At 48.4% G+C, this 25,856-nt stretch overlaps 2 protein-coding genes across 2 annotated transcripts in view; one reads left to right on the plus strand and one right to left on the minus strand.

The window, feature by feature from the left end:
* Positions 1-12,047, minus strand: part of Sdha (succinate dehydrogenase complex flavoprotein subunit A) — a 34,920-nt gene extending 22,873 nt beyond the window's left edge. The window contains exons 1-6 of the mRNA XM_042695167.1: positions 11,940-12,047; positions 7,279-7,365; positions 5,359-5,520; positions 2,973-3,116; positions 2,458-2,622; positions 366-514 (exon numbers count right to left, since the gene is read on the minus strand). Of these exons, the coding sequence (XP_042551101.1) occupies positions 366-514; positions 2,458-2,622; positions 2,973-3,116; positions 5,359-5,520; positions 7,279-7,365; positions 11,940-12,002 (770 nt within the window). The 5' untranslated portion in view covers positions 12,003-12,047. The remainder of the gene's footprint in view (positions 1-365; positions 515-2,457; positions 2,623-2,972; positions 3,117-5,358; positions 5,521-7,278; positions 7,366-11,939) is intronic.
* Positions 12,048-12,379: 332 nt separating this feature from the next.
* On the plus strand, positions 12,380-20,347 carry Ccdc127 (coiled-coil domain containing 127). The gene is made up of 3 exons (XM_042695189.1): positions 12,380-12,605; positions 15,942-16,072; positions 19,086-20,347. The coding sequence occupies exons 2-3, from the start codon at positions 15,952-15,954 to the stop codon at positions 19,745-19,747; spliced, it is 783 nt and encodes a 260-aa protein (XP_042551123.1). The 5' UTR covers positions 12,380-12,605; positions 15,942-15,951; the 3' UTR covers positions 19,748-20,347.
* Positions 20,348-25,856: the final 5,509 nt, after the last annotated feature.

A 25,856-nucleotide genomic window follows, 5' to 3' on the forward strand; every position in this document is an offset into this window, starting at 1 on the left:
GATAGCACTATTTGGGGAGGTTCTGGAAATTTTAGGAGGGCCTAGTTGGAGGAAGGTCACTGGAAGCAAGTCTGTAGTGGCTGTATCTTGTCCAAGGCTCCTCTCTTTTATTCTATTTTCTGTCAACAGGAGATAAAGAGCTACCTCTACCCCTTGCTCTCACCCCAAGAACATGAGGCCAAGTAATCATAGACTGACCCTTCTGAAACCATAAGCTAAAGCAAATCTCTGTTCCCTTGATCACAGGGATGTGAAGTCTCACTAACAAAATTCCTTGTCATGGTAATTATGAACAGTACTATGAATAATACTAATACACGGCAATGAGCATGCTTTAAACTACAATAAAAGTTAGCTTTTCCTACCCAGTAGCAATAACAGTGTTCTTTGCTCTTATACGATGTATGGACCCATCCTCTATACACAGTGCGATCACACCACGGCACTCCCCGTTTTCCATCAGGAGATCCAAGGCAAAATACTCCACAAAATAGCTGGTGTCATATCGCAGAGACTACAAGAAAGGGATCACCTATTTTAAGCTGCGCTTATGGTAATTGTTAAGCCAATAAAGATTTAATATATGAATGACTAAACCATTTGAGAAGCTTACACAACTTTAGTTCAGTTCTGTTAATAAATGATGACAAATGAAATAATATTGGGGTTTGAAATGGAATCACAAGCTACAACTCACATCAGCATCAGTGTCAAATAACAATGCAAGAGCACAAAAAAGCAATCCACATTCAGCAACAAACATATATCATGCAAACAATGTAACACACACCAACACACCCTGAGGAAAAAGGCAACAAAATCTGACTCACTCATATTTTGGTAGTGTACCTCCCCCAACCCCTCCACCCAGTGGTAGGGCTTGAACTCGGCTGTCCCTCAGCTCTTCATCTCAAGGCAAGCACTCTACTACTTGAGCCACCTCGCCACTTCCAGTTTTCTGGTGGTTAATTAGTGATAGTCTCACGGACATTCCTGCCCAGGCTGGCTTTGAACCGTGATCCTCAGATCTCAGCCTCGTAAGATGACAGGCATGAGCCACTGGTGCCCAGCTGGCAATGTACCTCTTAACCTTAGCACTGGCTTAAGAGGTACTCCAGGATCTTGGTGGCGGTGTGTAGCACTGGATGCCCTTGAATGTGGCATCAGAGGGAGGACGAGGGCCCATGGAACCATGACTCAGACCAGGGGTGCTATCCACATGTGGCCATTTCATCCAGGTCCCTAATAACCCAGAACATCTGCAGTGACCACATGTGTCTGACCAACTAGACAGTGCAGATCAGCACATTTCTATGCCCACAGAGATCCAGCACCACCTGGGCTAGTTCTGAGAGACCCCACAGAAAATTCAAGTGGCTCTCAGGAGCCCAGGCCAGCCCCCAGGGACAGCTGTAGGACAGGCAGACTCTATTGCACACCTATAAATGCACTTAAGTCATAGAAAAGCCACCGATGTTCCAACATGTGCTAATTCTTCACCTGCTTTTGCCCACTTGAAGAAAGTTCGGAGTTCAGGGTCACAGGTATCTGCCGCTTTGAAGCGGATCTTGTTTATCCAGTGACTATTATCCCTCAAGTCTTAGTCCAGTTGTGGTTTTTATGTTTGTTTGGTGTTTTTTGGTTGGTCATAGGGCTTGAACTTGGGGCTTAGGTGCTATCCTTGAGCTTTAGTGCTCTACCACTTTGAGTTACAGCTTCACTTCCGGTTTTGGTGGTTAACTGAAGGTAAACGTCTCACAGACCTTCCTGCCTGGGCTGGCTTCAAACCTCAATGCTCAGATCTCAACTTCCTAGTAGCCAAGATTACAGGCATAAGCCATCAGTGCCTGGCTTTAAATCCAGTTTTAAAGTTGTAATAAAATCAATCAATTCAGTAACTCAAAGATGGTAAAAGAGCCTTTAAATTTTTGCTCTACTCTTGTTTTTGTGCTGCTCCAGGGGCTTGAACTCAGGGTATGGGCACTGTCCCTGAAGCTTCGTGCTCAAGGCTCATATTCTACCATTTTGAGCCACAGTGCCATTTCCAGCTTTTTGGTGGTTAACTGGAGATAACAGTCTCACAGACTTTCTCGCTCCATCTGATTTGAACCTTGATCCTCATATCTCAGCCTGCTGAGTAGCTAGGATTATAGGAATGACCCACTGATGCCTGGCAAAATGACTTGCTTTATTCTTATAAATGGTGTGTGACAGGCTATAAATTCAAGCTGGTATACAGTAACTACCAATTCAACTTTGTAAGATAGAAATAACATATAGCCGTAACGACAACCATCATAGTATCTGTTAAATATTTTCTTATTAAAACTAATATACATGTCTTGCAAAGCTATTTGATTGCTTTGTAAGCAACTCACAGATGACTCCTTCCTATTCAGGACCATTCTTGCTCAACTGACATGTTCTACCTCCTGCAAGCCCCCCAGGAAGCCTCACCCTTCCGTATAAGGTGTGCAAGAGCGAGTGGCCTGTGCGATCAGCCACACAGCAGCACCGGTGGGCCTGTCCACCTTTCCCAAACTTGAGGCTTTGTCCACCAAATGCACGCTGATAAATCTTCCCCTCTTCGGTTCTGCTAAATGGCATCCCATAATTTTCAAGCTGTACAATACACAAAAACAGAAAGTATTATTACCATAAGTGAAAGTATTTGTGGCAAAATCTCAATCTGCAAACCCCATGCTAATACATTCTATGAAAAACATCCACCATTTAGTTTACAGGCTAAATGAACTGAACAGCTGTAGGAAAAGAATTGTGGTCAGTTTGGCTCATTGCCATTCTTTTGGCTGACCACACCGCCTCAATCCTTTACCAGGGATCAGGATCCCGTGCATTCTAGGCAACTCCTCTACCACTGAGCCACATCCTCAACCCTCCAATTTTTCCCAGTGCTTCTTGTGTTATTAGAAGCAGACTATGCACAAAAGGACCCAACAGCTTCCTGTTACCTCAACCACAGAGGCAGGGGCCTGCTCTGTCATGTAGTGGATGGCGTCCTGGTCCCCCAGCCAATCGGAGCCCTTCACAGTGTCGTAGAAATGCCATCTCCAGTTGTCTTCTTCCATGTTCCCCAGAGCAGCATTGATCCCTCCCTGGAAACACCATGCACTGCTTACACAACTGAAAAGGGATCCCTTATCATCCCTTTTGACGTCTCTGCTCCCTGGGACCTGATCAGAGACAACTCCCTATGTGCAGTAACTTTCCTTGAAGGCTATGGAGCAGTAGGATAGCACAGCACTTGAGTCATGACTCTTTTCCAGAGTAGCTGGATGATGGAGTCTCTGTGATAGAGGTGACACTAATTTCTAAGGCAAACGGAGGACTGGGGAAAGAATGCACATAACTTCCCCATTACTTACCTAGCTAGGCACGTAATAGTACTCAACACATCAATTGGGCAACTTTATGGCAAAATGTTCTTGATGGCACTTGTGGGCATATATTAAAAACAAGAAACACTTCGCATCCTAGCACAGGGTCAAATCCCCCAATCCTCACCTCCTTCAGCTGTATGAAGATATGATTCCATTGTTACCCTCATAGTCAAAGAATATAGCAGATACAGAGACAAATTTAATTCTCATCCTCTTCTTCCGTAACTTAAATTCCAACTTCTTTACTCTTTGCGATTTAATCTTTGTTTAAAAAAGCACCTGGATATGATTTGAGTATGACTTCCTAGGTTTGTGTGTTAAGAGGCAGGGTTCCTAGTGTGACACATTCAAAGGATGTTAGGTCTTTGGGGCATACCTTGTCAAGACTTTATTTCTACTAGGACTCTGGTTAGCTCCTGGGAAAATGTTGCTGTAAAAGACCACAAATGGCTCCATCTGGTGCCTGGCTCCTTTTCTGGCTATGTGACCTTTTCTTCTCCCACGCTCTCACCATGATGCCATCCGCCATGTGTGACACATCCTACGGAGCCCTCAACAGAGGTCATATGCTTAGGCTGCCCAGTCTAGACACCCAGACTATGAGTTAAATAAACCTTTAATACAGTACTCCACCTTGGGCATTTCTTACATCTATCTTCTAACTTCCTTTTCTCTTCACCAACTGTTGTTAAATTATAACTTTGAGTCGGGTAGACCCAAGCTGAATTTCTTCCTTTCTTAGTTGCTGTTCCTTAGTATTCCCTCTTACACTATCTTCTTATTGGGTCATTAGGATAAAGCTAAAAACCTGTGACAATAGAATTGCCCAGTTCTTTTCTTTCCCTTCTCCCATCCCTTCTGTGTTCAGAAGCCATCTTGACCTTTATGAGAAAAAACACCCCACATAGTAGGAAAAGCAGTAAAACATAATGTTGCTACATATAAAAGCTTGGTGATACCTATAGTGACCCTAGACTCAAAGAACAATATTCAAAATCATTATACTTTTTCTCACATTACTTTTTGCTTCTAAATGAACAGTGTTGAAGACCAGGGATTGGTCTGTTTGAATTTTTATCCTAATACCAATACTATCATCAGAACTCATTGCCACCCATTCTGTACCAGGTACTACAAGGCAGATCCAAAGTGTCTCCCAAAGGTCCATAAATTAAAGGTTTGCTCTCTAGCCTATGGTACTACTGAGTCATGGTATAAAGCTGTAGAAGTCAGGACATTGGAAGGATGGCCCTGAGGGGATTCTGGTACCTTAGTCCCTGCTCCTTTGCTTCCTGGTTACCATGAAGTAAACGGTCTCCTTGGTCGAATGTTACTGCCACGATGTACTGCACTACCTCAGGTCCAAAGCCACATGGTTAAACTACTGTAGACTAAAAGGATTAAGACCTCTGAAACCTTGAATCAAAACAATTCTTTCGGGCTGGGAAGGTGGCTCAGTGGTAGAGCACTTGCCTTGCATGCCTGAGGCCCTAGGTTCAATTCCTCAGCATCACATAAGCAAAAAGAAAAAAGCCGAAAGTATCGCTGTGGCTCAAGTGGTAGAGCACTAGCCTTGAGCTGAAGAGCTGAGGGACAGTGCCCAGGCCCAGAGTTCAGGCCCCACGACCGGACCAAAAACAAAACAAAAACAATTCTTTCTTCCTGTTTAGTCTATTATCTCACTTAGTTTTGTTTTTTTAAAATAAACAACACTAAACAAAAAGGCCTACCCTGTGCAAGTAAGTAGTCTGGAGGAAACCAAATCATAATGGGAGTATGAAGCAGAGAATGAAGTGGGACAGTACAACAGTAGATTCGTTTGAGAGTGACAAGGAGGCTCCAGCACCTCCAAGGCTCCTAAGAAGAGATTCCAAGCAGTGACCCCAAAGTTAGAATGGGTGAGCTTCACTGTAGGGCCCCTCAGCAGGAGAAACATTGACTGAGGGCGCTTTCTTACCTGAGCTGCGACAGTGTGTGACCGGGTAGGAAAAAGCTTTGTAAGGCAGGCAGTATTAAACCCTGCCTCTGAAAGGCCAAAAGCAGCTCGCAAGCCTGCCCCTCCAGCACCGACCACCACTGCGTCAAACTCGTGATCTACTACCGGGTACTGAGTGGAGATCTGGAAAAGGAAATTCCACTGTTAGCTGCACATCTGACCTCGGTAAATGGTAAGACAACATTAACTCGTGATTAACTACCGGGTACTGAGTAGAGATCTGGAAAGGGAAATTCCACTGTTAGCTGCACATCTGATCTCAGTAAATGGTAAGACAATAGTTAACTCGTGATCAACTACCGGGTACTGAGTAGAGATCTGGAAAAGGAAATTCCACTGCTAGCTACACATCTGAACTTGGTAAAAGAGCAGCTGCTATGCAGAGGGCATGTACCCATCCTGCACTTAACACACTGATTTGATGTCAAATATGGCAGGGAGACAACCAGACTGTATGAACCAGAGAGGTTCTGTCACACAATCAGGAAACCTACCATTAGCTGAGATTCTGTATACTCAATTTTTGAGAATGCTTAAACCCACTAAGACCCCAAGCTGTCTACTCTGCTACCAAAGCAGGGAAGTGTAGAAGCAAAACAATGCATAACTGCTCTAAATAGGGGTGTCTTTCCAAGTATCATTTTCACCCCTTTTCTCTTCCTATGTCACTACCCACATCCATGTTTACATAAGCCTAACCTTATAATAGATAGCACTTCTCTACCTGTGATCCACAAGTTCCTCATAAAAATAGCATGATGTTGCTTTCATTTAGATAAACATTCCAGTATACCTGATTATAGACAACTACCTCATTTCATGTCTATGTTTGAGGGTCTGATTTATAACTGAGAAGCCAAGCATTGTTCAGAAACTACTTGGGTTCGATAAGAACTCAAGAACTAGTATAAAATTTGGTGTTGCTGGGCACCAGTGGCTCATGCCTGTCATCCTAGCTACTCAGGAGGCTGAGATCTGAGGATCATGGTTCAAAGCCAGCCTGGGCAAGAAAGGCCAAGAGACTTTTAACTTCAATAAAGCACTCAGAAAACCAGAAGTGGCGCTGTGGCTCAAGTGGTAGAGTGCTAGCCTTGAACTGAAGAGCTGAGGGACAGCACCCAGGCCCTATGACCGACAAAAGAAAAAAAAAAGTTTTGTTTTTTAAAGTAGAAAACAGAACAGACACACTAAATTCACAACCCACACTCTAATGGCTACATAAATCTTATTTTGACTAGGAATTCTACCTCCATCACAACAAATACAGTTCATTTGTTTCTCACTATTACTTCATTTGATTTAAACTTGAATCTAGTCCATAGATTCACAGCTAACAGCAAAAAACTATCTGTGTGCCTGTACCAGGGCCTGATTGAGAACTCAGGTTCTAGCACTCACTCGGGTACGCTTGCTCATGACTGGCACTGTACCACTTGAGCCACATATCCAGTCTGGCATTTTGCTGGTTAGCTGGACATGAGAGTCTTCAGGACATTCCTGCCTGGGCTGGCTGTGAACCTTCATCCTCCAGGTCCTCCTGCTGTTTTGCCTTGTAATACTGGAGGTTGAACTCAGAGCCTCAACACTCTACCACTTGAGCCATGGCTCTAATCTTTTTGCTCTTTAGTTTGTTTTCAGAGGTTTATGCTAACTGGGTGGGCCAAGCTGTTCTCAAACTGTGATTCTGTCTCTACACCCTGAGTAGCCTGTATTACAGGCATGTATCATTACACCTTCCCTCACAACTGAGTACTTTACACTATAAATAATTTGAGCCTGCCATCAATGCCACAGAACCTCATTATAATAAACTGGCACAGACTATTACCTTTCTAAAGTCATGAGAGGTATTTAAAATGGAACGAAGAGTGATGAACTTACTCCATCCGAAACTTTAGCAGATGCCCTCTTACTCCCACCAACGGTGAAGTGAAAGCCTCGGACCCGTGTTTGGAAAGCTCTTGGCCACTGTTGAGACAAAGATGGTATTAGGGTCTTGAAAAAGTTAAAATGGAGAGGTAAGGGTTTTCTTTCTAAACTGCTCATCTTTTTGTACCTCATTCTTCTAGAAACTTTACCGTGGACCCTCTACTTCACCCTGAAGGGCAGACTCAAGGGGACAAGGATTCAAGCCCAGGCTTTCTTCTCTACCCCACCCTGGTGATCCAGGAAAAGCTCTTATCAATGTTATCTCTCCATACTCTTAATTTACAGTATACAGCAGAGAACAGGAAACATGTCCATATTGTGTGTGCTATGTGGTAGTCTTGCAAACAATGCAACATTTTTTACTGACTCAATCCTAGCTCTTTCCAAGCTAGAGTTTTAAAATCCTTGAGGTCTTGCAGTCACTGTTAAAATGCCTCTAAGCTATCTCTTCGGCTCCCATGGGAGACTTTAGATCTTGGAAGAGCCCAAAATTAACCCAATTTCTGCCTTTAAATAAAGCTCATTTTAAGTCATTTATTAAGTCTAATTTTTTTTAAGAGAAACTCATTTTTTTGTAACAGGGAAAACATGGAAAAGAATGTGAAAAATCTACATTTAGTTTAGATGTCGTACATCTGACTAAATTAGGAAGAAAAAGTAAACACAGCAGAAAACATTTTGCTTAATAATAATAATGATATTCTCTTCTGAGAATTTCCCAGGCAGGTAAGTCTGTGAAACTCTCATCTCCACTTAACCACAACAACAAGAAAAAAAGCCAAAAGTGGAGATGTGGCTCTAATGGCAGAGCCCTAGTCTTGAGCAAAAAAGTTCAAGGAGTGCCCAGGTCCTGAGTTCAAGCCTGAGGACAGGTACAAAAGTAAAATTTTTAAAAAAAAAGGAGGGCTGGGAAGGTGGCTCAGTGGTAGAGCGCTTGCCTTGCATGCCTGAGGCCCTGGGTTCGATTCCTCAGCACCACATAAGCAAAAAGAAAAAAGCTGGAAGTGGCACTGTGGCTCAAGTGGTAGAGCGCTAGCCTTGAGCTGAAGAGCTGAGGGACAGCGCCCAGGCCCAGAGTTCAGGCCCCACTACCGGACCCAAAAAAAAATAAAAAAAGGAAACTCTTCGAATTATAAAAACACAAAGACCAAAAAAAAAAAAAAAAATGCGAAACTGGGAGGCATAGGAAGGGAAGTAGTTTAAGTAGACTAATCTTCCTCTACAACATAAAGAGTTGATGTCCATGTCTAAAACTGGAGGAAAAAAACCCTAACTAGAAATATTGAAGCAAACACCAGTGGGGTGTGAAATAATTTTAAATTATTTCCAAGGGCTGGGAAGGTGGCTTAGCAGTAGAATGCTTGCCTAGCATGCATGAAGCCCCAGGTTCAATTCCTCAGTAGCACATACACAGAAAAAGCCAGAAGTGGTGCTGTGGCTCAAGTAGTACTCTCCTTGAGCAAAAGAAGCTTAGGGCCTGAGTTCAAGCCCTAAGGATTAGAGGGAGAGAGACCACCACTAGGTGTATAAACTTTTCTTTATCCACTGACTTTTTAAAAAATTTTTTATTGTAAAGATACTATACAGAGGGTTAAAGTCACATGAGCAAGGTAATGAGTACACTTCCCATTGAGCATTGTTTACCCCCTCCATTGTTTTCCCCCTACTCTACTGACTTTTTACTACTATGTTCAATTTTAATCCTAGCCAGGCACCGCTGGCTCACACCTGTAATCCTACTCAGGAGGCTGAGATCTGAGGATTGCAGTTCAAAGCCAGCTGGGGCAGGATAGTCCATGAGACTCTTACCTCCAATTCACCACTAGAAAACCAGAAGTGATACTGTGGCTCAAGTGGTAGAGTGCTGGCCTTGAGCTGAAGAACTGAGGGACAGGGCCAGGCCCAGAGTTCAAGCCCTAACACCCCCAAAAACTTTCTTAATCCTTTCCAGGCACCAGTGGTTTATACCTGTAGTCCTAGCTACTCCGAAGGGCTGAGATCTGAGGATCCGGTTCAAAGCCAGGCTGGGCAAGCAAGTCCAGGAGACTCTTATTTCCAATTTACACCCAAAAAGCCAAAAGTACAGCTCTGGCTCAAGGGGTAGAATGGTAGCTTTGAGCAAAAATAACCTCATGCATATTGCCCAGATCCTGAATTAAAGCCCCAGCACAAAGTAAATTTTAATGCTTATTTTTTTTAATAGAAATGCTTAAATATAATTCACTTGGACACTGAGCACCGACTGTGTGCTAGGGTGCTTGGCTTAGAGGAATACTGTCAAATTCAGAGGTCACCTAACATAACTCTCATTAACTCCACAGGGAAACCAACTTGTTCTAAAATTAATATTTTATATGTTCTTCCTAGAGTATTTAAAACTTTTTGAGTGTTAACAAACTGAGGCCCCTGGCTTTATTTTGCAAATGGATTAAGCTCTTTTACAACAATTTTCTAATATTGTCAGTGCACTGGGGCCATGAGGAAAAAAAAATGTCTGATAAGTTGATAACTTAAAATCAGCTGAATAGAATAACGTGAGGATGCCTCAACATTGACCAAAATGAGACAAAATTTTCTGTATACACAGCTGGGTGCCGGTGGCATATGCCTGTAATACTGGCTACTCAGGAGGCTGAGATCTGAGGATCATGGTTCAAAGCCAACCCAGGCAGAAAAGTCCGTGAGACTCTTATCTCCAATTACCCACCAGAAAACCGGAAGTGGTGGTGTGGTTCAAGTGGTAGAGTGCAGCTTTGAGCTGAACAGCTGAGGGACAGTGCCCAGGCCCAGACTTCAAGCCCCATGACCAACAACAAAAAATTCTGTACACCACTGAAATCATCTTCAGCATCTACTTCCCAATGCCACGTGTCAGCTATCACCAATCACCAATCTCTTTCTCTTTTTTCTATTTTGTTGTTTCTCTGGAAACCTCAATTCTTCAGGAAAAAGAACCAATCAAATAGCAATGCACTGCCTGGGGGCAGTATTTCTGTAGGAAGAACTCTTTTCATACAGATTTTTTTAAATGCAAAAGTTAAAAAAGCCAAGGCATTAGTTTGTGAGACATGACTTGTGGTTTAATTTTGCTACTTCTAGCTTTTTTCTTTTTTGCTGGTCTGGGTGCTGTCCCTGGGCTTCTTTATGTTCTCAAGGCTAGTTAGTGCTGCACCACTTCTGGCTTTTTCTGAGTAGTTTATGGAAGTCTCACAGACTTTATTGCCCAGGCTGGCTTCCAACTGCAATCCTCAGATCTCAGCCTCCTGAGTTGTTAGGATTACAGGGGTGAGCCACTAGGCCCTTGTCATCTTGTTTTCAGGGACCTAAACATGGGTTTCCAAACTAATGCCTGGAAAAAAATCATTTCCAAAACCTTATCACTTAAAGCTAGATACTCAGAGTTAGGATACTTCTGCTCTAGTCTGGATAAGACGTAGGTTTTGTGGAAGTCTGTAGAAGGACCACAGGCTATCGGCCTGGGGTGAGGACACAGCGATGATCTCTCTTCAATGTAGGCTGCCAGTCTGTCATTTCCTGAAAGTCCCGTTGACCAGAACTCGACTCTTGACTGCTGAGAGCCCCACCTGTGGGTTCTGGGTGAGAACCAAACCACAGCACCCATGGCGGCTTCAATGCCGCCGCCGCAGCTAATTCTCGCCTTCCCTCTTTAGTATCCTATTTCAGAGGGAGGGAACCGCAGTAACTAACCCGTAGGCATAGTTTTTAGTTTTACTGGTAGCGGGGACACAGGCCGAGCGCGGGGGCCCGCCCTGCACCCGTCCCGAAACCGGCGCTGTGCGGCCCGGCGGTCGCTGGGCTGATTTCTGAGAACTACAGCAGCCAGCGCCAAACCGAGGACCGCACCGCGCGGCCTGGGGGGAAGGGGGGAGAGGAGACCAGCCCCCGGAGGGGGGGTGGGGAGGGGGAGGACCGCGCCCCCGGAGGGGGGTGGGGAGGGGAAGGACCGCGCCCCCGGAGGGGGGTGGGGAGGGGGAGGACCGCGTTCCCGGAGGGGGGGTGGGGAGGGGGAGGACCGCGTTCCCGGAGCGGCGGGGGGGGGGGGGGGGGGAGGACCGCGTTCCCGGAGCGGCGGGGGGGGGGGGGGAGGACCGCGTTCCCGGAGGGGGGTGGGGGGGGAGGACCGCGTTCCCGGAGGGGGGGTGGGGAGGGGGAGGACCGCGTTCCCGGAGCGGCGGGGGGGGGGGAGGACCGCGTTCCCGGAGCGGCGGGGGGGGGGGGAGGACCGCGCCCCCGGAGCGGCGGGGGGGGGAGGACCGCGCCCCCGGAGCGGGGGGGGGGGGGGAGGACCGCGCCCCTGGAGCGGGGGGGGGGGGGAGGACCGCGCCCCCGGAGCGGCGGGGGGGGGGGGGGAGGACCGCGCCCACCGACCAGCCCGCCCGCCTCGCTGCCTGCCCGCACGGCGTCTGGGCGCCGGCCGCTCCGCAGCAGCCCAGGCGGGGCTTGGGACCGTCCCCCAGGGCGGCCCGGGCCGGTGACCTTCAGAAGGACGCTAGTCTTCCGGCCCCAACCAGACCGGGGAGTCAGCGTGCGCTCGGCCACGACCCGCGAGGAGCCGTGCGCCCTGGGCCCACGGTCCTACGGCGCCGACTCACCGCCCCGGCCAACGACAGGCGCCGCGCGCGAAGCACCCGCGACAGGGCCCCTAACCCCGCCATGTCTGCGCCGTCCCGCCAGCCCCTACGCCCGACCACGCCTGCGCACTGCGCCGCACCGGGTCACGTGGAGAAAGCTGAGCCTGCGTACTGCGCTGTGCGTGTGGCGGAGGGGGGGGGGGAGGGAGGGAGGGCGAGGAGGAGGGGGGTAGGAGGTGGAGGGATGACGTCACGCCCGCGCACTACGCCACACCCTTCAACCCTTCACTTAGTGAAAGCTGGGCCAGTGAACCACAGGGCGGGGGGGGGGGGGGGGGGGGGGGGGGGGGGGTCGTCACGCCTGCGCGCTGTGCAGCGCCGGTCACACGGGGAAGGCTGAGACCGCGTACTGCGCAGCGGCCACGCCCGAGGGGTGATGTGACGCCTGCGCGTTAGGCCGCACCCAGCTTGTGGATTACGTTCCCGCGGACGAATGACCGAGGTCGCGCCTGCGCACCACGCCGGCCGGGGTCGGAGGTGCACGCTGCGTCCGTGCTGGCCACCCGGTCAGGGTTCCCGCGTCTGCGCGCTCGGTCGCGTCCGCCGAGGGTGGCGGGGCAGCTGACGCGGCGCTTGGGCGGAGAGTCCCCGCGTCCATCGGAGCCGGCTCTGCCGAGGCTCTCTGAGGTAGGTCGCGGCGGCTGGAGGCCGTGGGCGGGCCGGCTCCGAGCGGGAGACGGGCAGCCGTGTCTGCACGCCGGTGTGGTTCCCCGAGCCCTGCGGACGGGCGGTGTCGCGGACCCCGGCCGAGGGCCGCAGGGCCGCAGGGCCGCAGGGCCGGGAGGGCCGCAGTGCCAGGGAGGGCTGGGGAGGGCGTGGCCGCGGGGCCGGGGAGGGCGGAGCCGGGAGGGCTGGGGAGGGCGGGGCCGCAGTGCCGGGGAGGGCTGGGGAGGGCTGGGGAGGGCGGTGCCCCAGTGCCAGGGAGGGTTGGGAAGGGCAGGGCCGCAGGGCGGGGGAGGGCGGGGCCGCAGTGCCGGGGAGGGCGGGGCCGCAGTGCCGGGGAGGGCGGGGCCGCAGTGCCGGGGAGGGCTGGGGAGGGCAGTGCCTGGGAGGGCTGGGGAGGGCGGGGCCGCAGTGCCAGGGAGGGTTGGGAAGGGCAGGGCCGCAGGGCGGGGGAGGGCGGGGCCGCAGTGCCGGGGAGGGCGGGGCCGCAGGGCGGGGGAGGGCTGGGGAGGGCAGTGCCGGGGAGGGCGGGGGAGGGCGGGGCCGCAGAGCCGGGGAGGGCTGGGGAGGGCAGTGCCGGGGAGGGCGGGGCCGCAGGGCGGGGGAGGGCTGGGGAGGGCAGTGCCGGGGAGGGCGGGGGAGGGCGGGGCCGCAGTGCCGGGGAGGGCTGGGGAGGGCGGGGCCGCAGTGCCAGGGAGGGTTGGGAAGGGCAGGGCCGCAGGGCGGGGGAGGGCGGGGCCGCAGGGCGGGGGAGGGCTGGGGAGGGCAGTGCCGGGGAGGGCGGGGGAGGGCGGGGCCGCAGAGCCGGGGAGGGCTGGGGAGGGCAGTGCCGGGGAGGGCGGGGGAGGGCGTGGCCGCGGGGCCGGGGAGGGCGTGGCCGGGGAGGGCGGGGCCGGGAGGGCGGGGCTGCGGGGCCGGGAGGGCTGCGGGGCCGCAGGGCCCGGGAGGGGGGGGCCGCGGGGCCGGGAGGGCGGGGCGGGCCGCGGGGCCGGGAGGGCGGGGGGGGGGGGGCCGCGAGGCCGGGGAGGGCGGGAGGGCGGGGAGGGGGGGGTGCAGGGCCTGGGAGGGCGGGGCCGCAGGGCCGGGGAGGGCGGGGGGGGGGGGTGCAGGGCCTGGGAGGGCGGGGCCGCAGGGCCGGGGAGGGCGGGGGGGGGGGGGGGGAAGGGGTGCAGGGCCGGGAGGGCCGCGCCGCGGCCTCGCGTGCGCCCCGGGTCCCGCTCCGCTCCGGCCGCGGGCGGCGGGAGCTCTGACCCTGGCGGGACGCGTGGGCTGCGTGGTCCGGCCCCCGCCCGGCTCTGTTTTCCCCGTGGATGATCAGGTCCCCGCCTTCTGCCCCGGAAGCACACCGCACTGGGCCAGGCCAGTGCGGTCAGCCGGCCCTTGGGGGCTTCAGCCGCCTTCGGGCCAGAAGCCCTTGGCAAGGCCAACCGCCGGGGCTCTGGCCTGCAGGCCGTTCAGGTCTGAGCCAGGCTTGCGGGACAATCCCAGAGACCCTTGGCTCCACTTAACAAGCAGTGAACTCAACCAGGCAGCAAAATGGCCAGGTATGCGCTGGGAGCAAGACTGAGATCTGAAGATTGAGGTTGGAAGCCCGCCCGGCAGACTCTAACATCCAATAAAGTACAGTGGAGTGGTGGCTCAGAGCACTTGAGAGAAAAAGAATCCTAGAGACAGTGCCCAGGTTGGCAAAAAAAAAGGTCTGCATTCAAGCCCTAGCACCACCAAAGGGAGAAGGCAATACCCAATACAGCGTAAATGCTCTTAAATACTGTTAAAGGAAGAGCGACAAGGAAAAATGTCTGTGTATCCTTAGTATGCACTCTTTATTTTCCGATGCCAGTACCAGGGCTTGGTTTTTCTCATCCAATTACTGAACAAGCCCATCCGTGCTCAGCTTCTAACGCCAGGCACCTTCAGGGTGGTATGTAGCTATGGAGGAGCCATGGCAATTACTTGTGATCAGTGTATTTACAGCGTCTACATATAAGCAAAACATTTAGTATTCTGCCTGTTAGGATACTGTTCATTCATCAAAACCCAACTCATAGGATGCCGTATATCTAGTGTGAATTTACTTTTTAAAGTTTTACTGTCTTTATATATAGTTGTATTAGGGTCATCCAGAGACAACTAATGAGAAACATATACAGATGACCATGTGTCACCTAAGGGGGACACTTTCTGAGAAATAAATGCTGTGTGTGTTACACAAATTCAGCAAGCTATGACATTTTTAGGCAATATGATATGAAACCACCATCCTATACATATTCCATCATTAACCATGTTATTAGTGCCTGTCCCTCTGTCTGCATTTATCCTTTCCTTTCCCCTTCCCTCTACCAGCCTCCACTTCTCTCCATCTCCTCTCACATGTGTGGGTATATGGAATAAGGATTCAAATGAAAATCTCATCCAGAAGTACCTCTCAAGACATTCCTAAAATGACTATCCAAGTATCTGGGCATACCTTTCCTCAGGTTGACATATAAGATTATTCCTTATATCTGCCAGACATCTGTTTTATACACTAGAGAACTCATATCCTAGCCATGCTTCATTTATTTGAAACGTGTCTTTTTCACTAGGTTGTAAGTTATTTTTCCTTCTTGAAATCCCATAGGGAATGCAAGGTTATACAGTGCATACAATTAAAAAAGAAAGTTCTTGAATTAAACTGTGCGTCTGATCATGCAATATAATATTTATTGAAATGAATTCCAGGAAATGAGAACGAATTTTTTGTTTTTTGGTTTGTTTTTTTTGCTGTTTTTGTTTTCTTGCCTTTTTGTTCTGTTAGGTCTTTGGGTATGTACGGGAAAGCACAAAAATAGAGGGGCAAAAGGTGAACAAATGCAGCAGTGTTACTCACTAGACACTGTTGAGTGGAAGGGCAAAACTGGGAGAGAGTAAGGGAAGAGGTGACATGTCTAAAAAGAAATGTACTCTTTACCTGACTTGTGCAACTAACCTTTATAATAACGATAAAAAAAAATTTTAAGGCCAGTCACCATAGGCTTACACTTATAATCCCAGCTACTCAGGATGCTGCATAGCTAGGTCTGAAGCCATCCTAGGCAGGTATGTCTCTGAGACTTTTATCTACAATTAGCCACCAAGAAGCCGGACGTACAGCTGTGGCTAGTCTTGAGCACAGAAGCTCAGGGACAGCAGCCAGCCCCCCTGAATTCAACCCATGTCTAGCACAAAAAATTTATTTTAAAGTAGGAACCTTGTAGATGATATAGTCATGAAGCTGTATTTTATTCCATTTATACAGTTAATATATTTTCCTTTAAGGTATATCTCCATGAATAACTTAAATGATCCCCCAAATTGGAACATCCGGCCTAATTCCAGAGCTGATGGAGGTGATGGGAACAGGTGGAATTATGCCCTGTTGGTACCAATGCTGGGATTAGCAGCATTTCGTAAGTCATGCTTCTGCTATTTCTGTTTTCCAGGCCAAAAGTATGGGCCACTGCAGGTTAAGTAAGGTTGGGGCATAGACAGGTTCATGAAGACTATGGTTTTGGAACCTGACAGCCAGTTTCATCCCACACAGGGACTCTTGAGCAAGATACTCAACTTTTCTGATCCTCAGTTTGCTCATCCTTGAGAGGTGGATAACCCTATTCACCTCAAAACATTGTAGGGGTTAACTAAGGCAAACATAGTTAAGAACATTTTATATGAGATTAAGCATTTGATACCCTGTAGCTCCCTGTTTTGAGTAGGTTCTCAAAACCAATAAGGAAGAGCAGGTGGGAGGGGGTTCAATTACAGGGTGACTATGGGAAGTCGGTCTTCAGGAGACTTTACCCATGAACACTTCACTCAGCTGGGACAGGGGAACTCTTGGTGAGCTGACTTGGTGCAATTAGCATTCTCACAGTCCTTCAACATCTCAGCCATTGACTTGTGAGTAGTTCCAGTTGAGGACTCTATCTATGAAGCAGCTACCAAATTCTTACACAAATTTTTGTGTAGACTTTAGTTTTTATTTCTCTGAGTTACTAGTTTTAAGTGTCAAAATGTTTTCTCAATGGTTGTACTATTCAGTTTATGTTCTTAGCAGATGATCCAATTTCCTCTAATTTTTGCCAACATTTGGTGATGTTATTTAGGTTATTATTAGAGTCTTTGGACATTTTCTAATTGTATTGGATTTTTCTGTGCCAGGCCTGGAGCTTCTTTTTTTTTTTTTTTTTTTTTTTTTTGGGTCCGGTCGTGGGGCCTGAACTCTGGGCCTGGGCGCTGTCCCTCAGCTCTTCAGCTCAAGGCTAGCGCTCTACCACTTGAGCCATAGCGCCACTTCTGGCTTTTTTTCTTTTTGCTTATGTGGTGCTGAGGAATCGAACCCAGGGCCTCATGCATGCAAAGCAAGCGCTCTACCACTGAGCCACCTTCCCAGTCCTAGGCCTGGAGCTTCTTGTGTGATTTCTTGAGCTCTTTTGCTCAAAGTTAACTCTTTACCACTTGAGTCACAGCACCACTTCCAGCTTTTTCTGTGTATGTGGTACTGAGGAATTGAACCCAGGGCTTTATACATGCTAGGCAAGCATTGTACCACTAAGCCACATTCCCATTCCCTAATTCTGACTTTTTTTTTTCCCATCATGAGGCTTGAACTCTGGGTTAGGGCACTATCCCTGAGCTCTTCAGCTCGACGAGTGCTCTACCACTTGAGCCACAGTGCCATTTCCAATTTTCTGGCAGTTAATTGGAGATTCAAGTCTCATGGACTTTCCTGACCTGATTGGCTTTGAACCACAGTCCTCAGATCTCAGCTTCTCCTGAGTGGCTAAGATTACACACATGAGCCACCAATGCTGGGCTAAGTATTCTAGATTCTAGTCCTTAGTTGGAGATAAGCTTTGCATGTGTCTAAACCTTTCTCATTTTAATTCTCATGGTTTTCTTTTTATAGCTTATTGTGATATATCTCAGATCACTTTACCTACTTCAAGTTCTGAAGATTTCTTTAGTGTTTCAGTTTTGCATTTTACATTTTATCCATTTTGAGTTAATTCTGTATAAGGTATGGGAGTTCAGTTTTATTTCCTCCATGTAATGTTTACCTTTTATTTTCTTGTCTTGCTGTGTGGATGTGCTAGCTGGAGCACCCAGGACTCTGTTGAGTAGTCTTTGATCTTACAGGGAAAGACCTTCTCCCCTATTAGGTGTGGTATTAGGTTTTTTGAGGTTTGGGTTTTTTTTTTTTTTCCCACCTCCAGTCCTGGAACTTGAACTCACGGCCTGGGCACTATTCCTTAGCTCTTTTTTTTTTTTTTTTTTTTGGTGAAAATACCATACAGAGGGGTCACAATTACATGGGCAAGCATTTGTTTCCCTTTCCCATCCCTTCCCATCTCTCCGCCCCCCAAAGTTGTAAAGTTCGTTTTTCAACATAACGTCTTGTACATCTCATTGTTGCTTAGCTTTTCTTTCATCAAGACTACAACTCTATCACCTGAGCCACAGCGCCACTTCTGGCTTTTTCTCTTTATGTGGTTCTAAGAAATTGAACCCAGGGCTTCATGCGTGCTAGGCAAGCACTCTACCACAAAGCCACCTTCCTAGCCCCTGAGGCTCCTTCTCTTGCTCAGCTTTTTCTGTTTCTGGCTGGCTCTCTACCACCTGGCTTCTGGATTTCCTGCTGGTTATTTGGAGATGATGTCTCCAGAGATTTTCTGCTCAAGCTAGCTCTGAACTTTGGTTCTCAGATCCCCACATCCTGAGTAACTAAGCTTATAGGCATAAGACACTTGTGTTTCAGTTTCTATGTTTTTCATTTCTAAAGTTTCCATTTAGTTCTTTATATCTGCTATTGCTTTGCTTAAACTTTACCATGATTACTGCTTAAAACTCTTTGGTAGACATTACTAGTATCTTTCATACAGGTATTAGCATCTGTTAATATCTTTTTAACTTGGCTTTAGCTCTTTCTGGTCCTTGATATGAAGAACAGTTTTCCTTTGGAACCTGGGCAGTTTCAATATGTCATCCTCCTGCCTCAATATCTGGAGTGCTGGGATTATAGGTATGCATCACCACACATAGGCTGAGATTGAAATTCTTTACCATTTATAGAACAGAAATACCTTGACTTAAGCTGTCTGCTGGTGATGGCTAGCTAAAGCCAAGCATACTCCTGACAACACTTGAGGTCAATGGTAGGTTTAGAGGAAAAGAAACTGGTAAATTTTCTTAAGAACTATGGAAGTTTGGTGACAGAAAAAGGATGATGCAGGCTTGGGTTCCCAGCCTTGGTCCAATTTTAGGTGCAAACCTTCCCTTTTTTGCAGTTTTGTGTAAATGTTATTTTCTTGGTATTGCAGAGGTCTTTTATCAAAATGCCGTCCTTTTTGTATCATACTTTAAGTACAGACCATAGCTGTGATTTTTCTTGATGTGTGTTTTTCTGTGATTGATTTGTGTCAGGTTGGATTTGGTCTAGGGAGTCCCAGAAAGAAATAGAGAAAGAAAGAGAAGCCTATCTTCAGAGAACAGCTGCTTTCCAACAGGACCTTGAAGCCAGGTACCATGCTGTCATCTCAGAACACCGACGAGCTGTTGCTCAGCTGTCTTTGGAACTTGAAAAGGAGCAAAAAAGGACAACTAGTTATCGAGAAGCCCTCATCTCTCAGGGGCGCAAGTTGGTGGAAGAAAGGAAGCTTCTAGAACAGGAACGGGCACAAATAATGCAAGAAAAAAGTCAGTTGAAGCCTCTAAGAAATGTGTATCTGAACTGTCTGGAAGAGGAGCAGGACTGGCAAAGGAAAGCCCAGCTCATGCTGAAGGAGATAGGAGAGGCTCTTGTGGAAAGACAGAACATCTACTGCAGTCCAATTCTTCCCCGCAGTGCACGGCTACAGCTGGAAAAGAACTTATTGATGCGTGCTTCCATGGACTCAGTGGCTACTGACCTAGGGATGGCAGCTGGCTTAACCGACATATTTAAGCATGATAAGCATTGTGGGGATGTCTGGAACACCAACAAACGCCAAAATGGGAGGCTCATGTGGTTGTATCTCAAGTACTGGGGACTCGTCGTCGAGCTGAGAAAGTTCAAGCGAGTAGAGCAGGTCATACTAGAAAAGTAAGAACAATCATTCGTCATGGCCTGGTGCATTCTTGGATCTCAGATGTCATGTCTTTCTCTGCCACCCATATGTGATCATATATAGCCCTCTCCAGGGCATCTACTCCTGTTCCTGAGCAGTGCAGTAAGACCTTGGCAGGCAGGGGTCCTCTGTTGTGCTGCAGCAGTGAAGGATTCAGCTGCTTTGAAGCATTTTGAGCTGCTAATATTTAGCAGAACAGTGTTGTATCATATTTTAACTCTAGGGTAAACAATGTTTTTCAAAGATGAAATACAGTGTTGATCCTCACCATAATTAATTTCATTGTTGGATTTTAATCAATTCTGCCTTTTAGGGTACTTTACTCCTTCCCTAGATTCCATTCAGAAGTGATGCCTTGCACTGACTTACCAATGGTAATAGTAATCTCACCAGGATTTTATCTTGTGTGGAAGAGCTCTCACCCACAGAAGAAAAAAAAAACAAAAACCAAACGTTCCTTGTGTCAAGTTGGTTAGGTGTGTGTTGAATTTATCTTGCCTATGTATTCCATAAACAAATAATTATTCATGAGCAATGACATATAATACTTGCCATTTAAAACTGAGAGCATCCGTTTTACTTGTGTGGCTCTTTGCTTTTTTTGTCTTTACAGAAGGCTTTTAAGTGTGTCATCTCAATTTTTACCACAATTTAAAAGGTAGGGCAGGCTCTGAGAACGGGTTTGTACCTAGCTAACATACATTAAGCTATTGTGTACATCCTTTGTGTAATTCTTACTCTGATCCTATGAGCTAAGTACTGTTGTTATCCTCTGGGAGAGGGTTTCTTACCCACTCCGGGTTCCGTGGCCTGCTGGGGTGTCAGTATTCAGTATATGGTATTTCTGAAGTCTGATGATCTGTGACAGTGAGAGACAGAATCAGCAGAACAAGCGGGAGGGAATCGGCATAGACCAGAGACACCCAGCCTTGAGCCTCCACAGGTCCCAGTGGAGTCACATGGAACATGCTTCACTCCTTCAGGAACTGGCTGTGACAGCACAGAGGGCAGGTTTCTCATGTGTGCACAACTCGGTTCAGTGAGCCACAACTACTAGTTAATAGAGCTAGGAGCTTGCCCAGAACCCTGGGAGCAATTTTAAGACATCTTTGGATGACCTACTTTCCCTCCCTCCATTAATGCTGGCCATCTGGTTTGTTTTGTTTTGAGACAGTTGAGGTTTTCTCACTCAACATGTGGAACTATATATAGTGGAAAGTTGGAGGCAGCAGCTCAGTTGGAGGCTTTTTTTTTTTTTTTTTTTTTTTTGCAGTCATGGGGCTTGAACTCTGCACCTGGGCACTGTCCCCACACTCCAGCTCAAGGCAAGCGCTTTACCACTGGAGCCACATCATCACTTCCGGTTTTTTAGTGGTTTATTGGAGATAAGAGTCTCACGGACTTTTCTGCTTCCCTGGCTGGCTTTGAACCGTGATCCTCAGATCTCAACCTCCTGAGTAGCTAGGATTACAGGTGTAAGCCACTGGCACCTGGCTCAGTTGGAGTTTATGTCTATAATAGATCACTACACACCTAGGTCTCACACACACACCAGTATTTGCACACACAGATATGGATACATATAATTACTTGTCTTGCTTCCAATAAAATACCATCATATGTTTTCTAGGCTTTCTAGTTTTGCAAAGCATATGCATTTCCAGTTTATAAACTGGGTTGGGTTTGGGGATGAGATTGGGGCTGAAGACATCCAATAATAGTAGGTCATCATTAAATTCCCAGAATTCCAGGCTTTTTGTCCAAAGTCACATGACTGAGCTTGTGTTAGGGCAACCATTCAAACTAGCAATCTGTGAGAGCCCGAAAATCCAAGTTGTAAGACCCCGCAGGGATTGGAAGTTCAGAATGCCTTCTCCCAACATACTCTGAACACAGAGTTTCCTGGAAAGGTCAATCCGTTCTATCCCGCATGTGGGCTAACTCCACTGTAAACTGTGTGACCCTGGGGTAGACTACGGTTTGCAAATTGTGAGCTGTTTACTGTTCAGCAATCTCTCAGAGTAAGGAGGCCATCTACCATTTGTATTCAAAATACTGTCACATGCCTCCCTATACAAGACCAATAAAAACCTTGGAGAATGAAACATTGGTCTGAAGCTGCTTGTACAGGCTGGTCTTCCTCACGGCCTTGCTCCTGGGGGTGGCGGGTTGCAATAAATGTGCTCCTCCTCCTGGTAGTGGGGGCTTTTTTTTTTTTAAGAAGACAAAGATTTGTTATCTAAACAAAAAAATATATCTGATTGAAATGTGTAACTGACTTTTCCTATTGGGTTATTTAAAAAGCTTGATTGCTTAGTAGTTTACTAAGATGATCTCTGTAAGAGTCCTTCATGGCTATCCCTGGAGACCACACAGAGGCAGGCAGGCAGGCAAAAGGTTTATTAGAGGAACCATTATCTCCCTAGGAGAGTGAGCATGTGGCATCTGCCCTTATCGAGAGGGCAGGTAGGTCAGGGACGAAGTGAGGTTAGGCGTGCACAGGTGGGTCCGGGTGGAGAGAGGGAGTGGCCAGCTTTTGGAGGGAACTCTAGGGTAGGAAGGAGCTCAGATCTAGGTGGAAGAGGACCAAAAGTGGGGATAATATAACAATTTCTTTAAAGCAAGGTGAGCACTTTCTAGCTGCTTCCACTGTCTTAGTTTGTGTTAGGGAAATGAGCTCCCTTCCCATAGCTTAGCACACTCCTTCCCTTCTCTACAGCTTAGCAGGCTCCCTTCCTAGGCAGCCCTTGGCCTACCCACATAGTAAAGGCGGTAAATAATCAACCTCCAACCCCCTGACCTTGAGATGTCACTCCTCTGGGGCAGCTGCCACCATAGAAGGCAACAAGAGTCCCTGAGGGTGAGCTTCAGGTCTGGGCAGCTGCAGGACCCTTATCTGCTATTTGGACAGAGCCATCCATCCTAGTCCACCATGATGAAGCCCCTGGCCCGCACGTCCACACCGGGGTCTCCTCTGCCTCCTAGTTCCTCCTAGACCTCCTAGCTTATATAGGTCACCCCAGACAATAGCCGGGTGCTTCTTCTCACTCCTGCCTCGTGAGAAGGGGTCTGGCCGGCCCCTTTCCTGGCAATAAACCTTTCTTTGTTCTCTGTACCCAGATGTCTGTGTGGTTGTCTGGCAAAGCCTAATGAATCTTGTTTAAGCTAAGAGCTTGAATACATGGAAGGAAATCTCTAGTGAACACCTGAACTCACCTGTAGATAGGTAGCTGCCTTTTTTCTATTGTTAACAGCATACCATCTTTTCTAAGGATATCACTGCCATGCAAACAGCTGGACTTCCTTAACCTTTACCCCATGAGTGCTCTGCATGGCAGAAGTGTCCCTTTCTTTATTCTGAGCTGGACAAAACACACTATATCTCTTGGTTGTAAGTAGCAGTGATCAAGGTGTCTTAGACACTAACGAGGGAAACTTAAGGCCATCTCAGGCAGCTCAATGGAGACATGGCCGTGAACACCCGTTGGCAACCTGGGAAAGATTGTCTCCTGTATCCACATACCTGTTCCAGCATTCTCACTGTTAGGAAAATGGAGGAAAACAGAAAATAGGCCGGACTGGATCATCGACAGGCATTGACTCTTCATTGCCAGCAAGGGGCACTGACAGACCTCTGTTATTATTGTGCTCACCTTTGGTCCTCAGCTCCAACCAGACCTGAGCTCCTCTCATTCCTGGAGTTCCCGCCATGCCATGCAGCCGGCCCCTCCTCTCTGCCCAGACCCATCTGAACTCCCATCTATCTACCTCACTTCCTATCCCCCAGACCCTCCTGCTACCTGGATGGTGACAGAGGCCCTGTGCTCCCTCTTGGGGGAAATACGGCTCTTCTAATAAGCCTTGTAATTATCTTTCTCCTGTGCCTGCCTGCCTCTGCGTGGTCCCCTGGGATGGATGTGTGGGATCCTTCAACCTCTTAGGTTTGGAGGTTGTAAGCTTAAAAAGATTAATTAGACTTTGCCAGAGAACCACACAGACATCCAGGTACAGAAAACAAAGAAAGGTTTATTGTCAGGAAAGGGGAACTGGCAAGATCCCTTCTCACAAGGCAGGAGTGAGAAGAAGCACTGGCTATTGTCTGGGGTGACCTATGTAACCTAGGAGGTCTAGGAGGGCTGGAAGGGGCCAGGAGGTGGAGACCCCGGTGTGGATGCGCGGGCCAGGGGCTTCATCATGGTGGACTAGGATGGATGGCTCTGTCCAAATAGCAGATAAGGGTCCTGCAGCTGCCCAGACCTGAAGCTCACTCTCAGGGGCTCTTGTTGCCTTCTATGGTGGCAGCTGCCCCAGAGGAGTGCCATCCCAAGGTCGGGGGGTGGAGGGGTTGGAGGTTGATTATTTACTGCCTTTACTATGTGGGCAGAGTGCTGCCTAGGAAGGGAGCGTGCCTGCCGAGCTGTGGAGAAGGCAAGGAGCGTGCTAACCGATGGGAAGGGAGCTCATTTCCCTGAAATTGTGCAAGGGACTGGATTTTGGAGTGGACTTATATAGAGTTTAGCAAGGAAGTGGAAAATAAAAAGTGGATTATGGTCTCTTGAGCCACAGGGCGATGTCCTTGGCCAGGCCCTCAGCGGAATATTCAACCTGGGATAGGGGCATTGTCCCCTGGGGGCCAAGGGTGGTCCCCTTGGCCAGGCCCTGACTGGAGCCTGCCTGGTGACAGGCATGCAGTCAAGCCTGTCCAGGGGCACCTGGTGTCTGGCTTGACCTCGGGAATACGGCAGCAGTCACCCCTTCACTCACTGTAACTTTTCTCAGGCCATGTGGCACAGCTTCTATCCTGTCACCTTTCCTGAAGCAGGATGTGGGGACTCTGGGTTATACAGTGCTGTAGCATTTGAGTAGAGTCAGAGCAATAAAAAGAATCCCCAGTATATGGCTTTTGTTAAGGTCACAGGAACCCTTGAAAAGAAAAGCTTTGATAGTCGTGACTCAGCTTTCTGCAAAAGCTGAAAAGTCCCTGGCATCTCTAAATGAGACATGGGCTCACTTGGCTGGCAGGTAAGAATGTTACCTCAGAGTAACAGAGTAGAGGCAGCTGCCATGCCTAGCCACCCCGAGACGTGAGCCTGAACATGAGCCCAAGTATCAGAGGAGCCCTTATGTCAGTTCCCTCAGGAATAAGCCCTCTCCTGGGAAACCTGCAGAGCAAGACCCAGGATCCCTTAGTGGGCCACCTAGTCCACACTGCTGCAAGTTGGAGGACATGAGGTCACAGAAAGCCGGCCAGCAAGAACATACCATGGTGGGGCACGCATACAATGCCACTTCACTGGAGACTGAAAACCTGTCTACTTGACGCTGGTCAGTGGCCAGCAGACACAGTGAGTGAGGCATCTAGGGTCTAGTGCCTGTTCCCAGAGCTAAGGCTGGCCCTGATTAGTAGTGCCAAAGGATGAGGCTTGGGAGTGGCAGAGGCTGGTGGTTGAGTGACTGAAACATCAAGACGGAATGACAACCACAGCACTTTCCCTAGGGCTACCCTGGGAGCCAGTAGATTTCAGATAGCGGTTTTGAGTAGCTGAGAGCAGAATAGAATGTTGCTCTTATCTTGTAATTAGAGAGACCGAGGAGAGGGTGACAACCAGAGCAGCAGTCTGATGTATCTACGGAGTCCACGGGGCCTGTGTATGTTTCCCTAGTCTCCAAATGTGCAATCAGGAAATAACACTCTCATTGGTGTTTTGACCTTTGGAATCAGTCATTTAGATAGCAAGGGCAAGTGCAAACTCCTGAAATGATCCTCTAGCTCTGATCAGCACATTCTTTATTCCTTGGCCACGTGCCTTTTTTTTTTTTTGTCTTCCTTCGGTCAGTTGGAGGTTTGAACTCTGGGCCTGGGCGCTGTCCTTCAGCTCTTCAGTTTAAGGCTAGTGCTCTACCACTTGAGCCACAGTGCCACTTGTGGTTTTCTAGTGGTGAATTGGAGATAAGAGTCTCATGGACTTTCCTGCCCGGGCTGGCTTTGAACTGTGATCCTCAGATCTCAGCCTCTTGCGTAGCTAGGATTACAGGTGTGAGCCACTGGCACCCGGCAAAGCCACATGCATATTTTAAACTTTTTACT

The sequence above is a fragment of the Dipodomys spectabilis genome, unplaced genomic scaffold, assembly GCF_019054845.1.
Source record: "Dipodomys spectabilis isolate Male_0828 unplaced genomic scaffold, ASM1905484v1 ptg000179l, whole genome shotgun sequence".
In the NCBI taxonomy this organism is placed as follows: domain Eukaryota; kingdom Metazoa; phylum Chordata; class Mammalia; order Rodentia; family Heteromyidae; genus Dipodomys; species Dipodomys spectabilis.

What these genes read in the sequence shown, in the direction of transcription:
- Ccdc127 (XM_042695189.1), top strand. Translation starts at nt 15,952, where the DNA reads ATGAATAACTTAAATGATCCCCCAAATTGGAACATCCGGCCTAATTCC. An exon ending in GCTGGGATTAGCAGCATTTC is followed by an intron (nt 16,073 to 19,085) that starts GTAAGTCATGCT and finishes GATTTGTGTCAG; the next exon opens with GTTGGATTTGGTCTAGGGAG.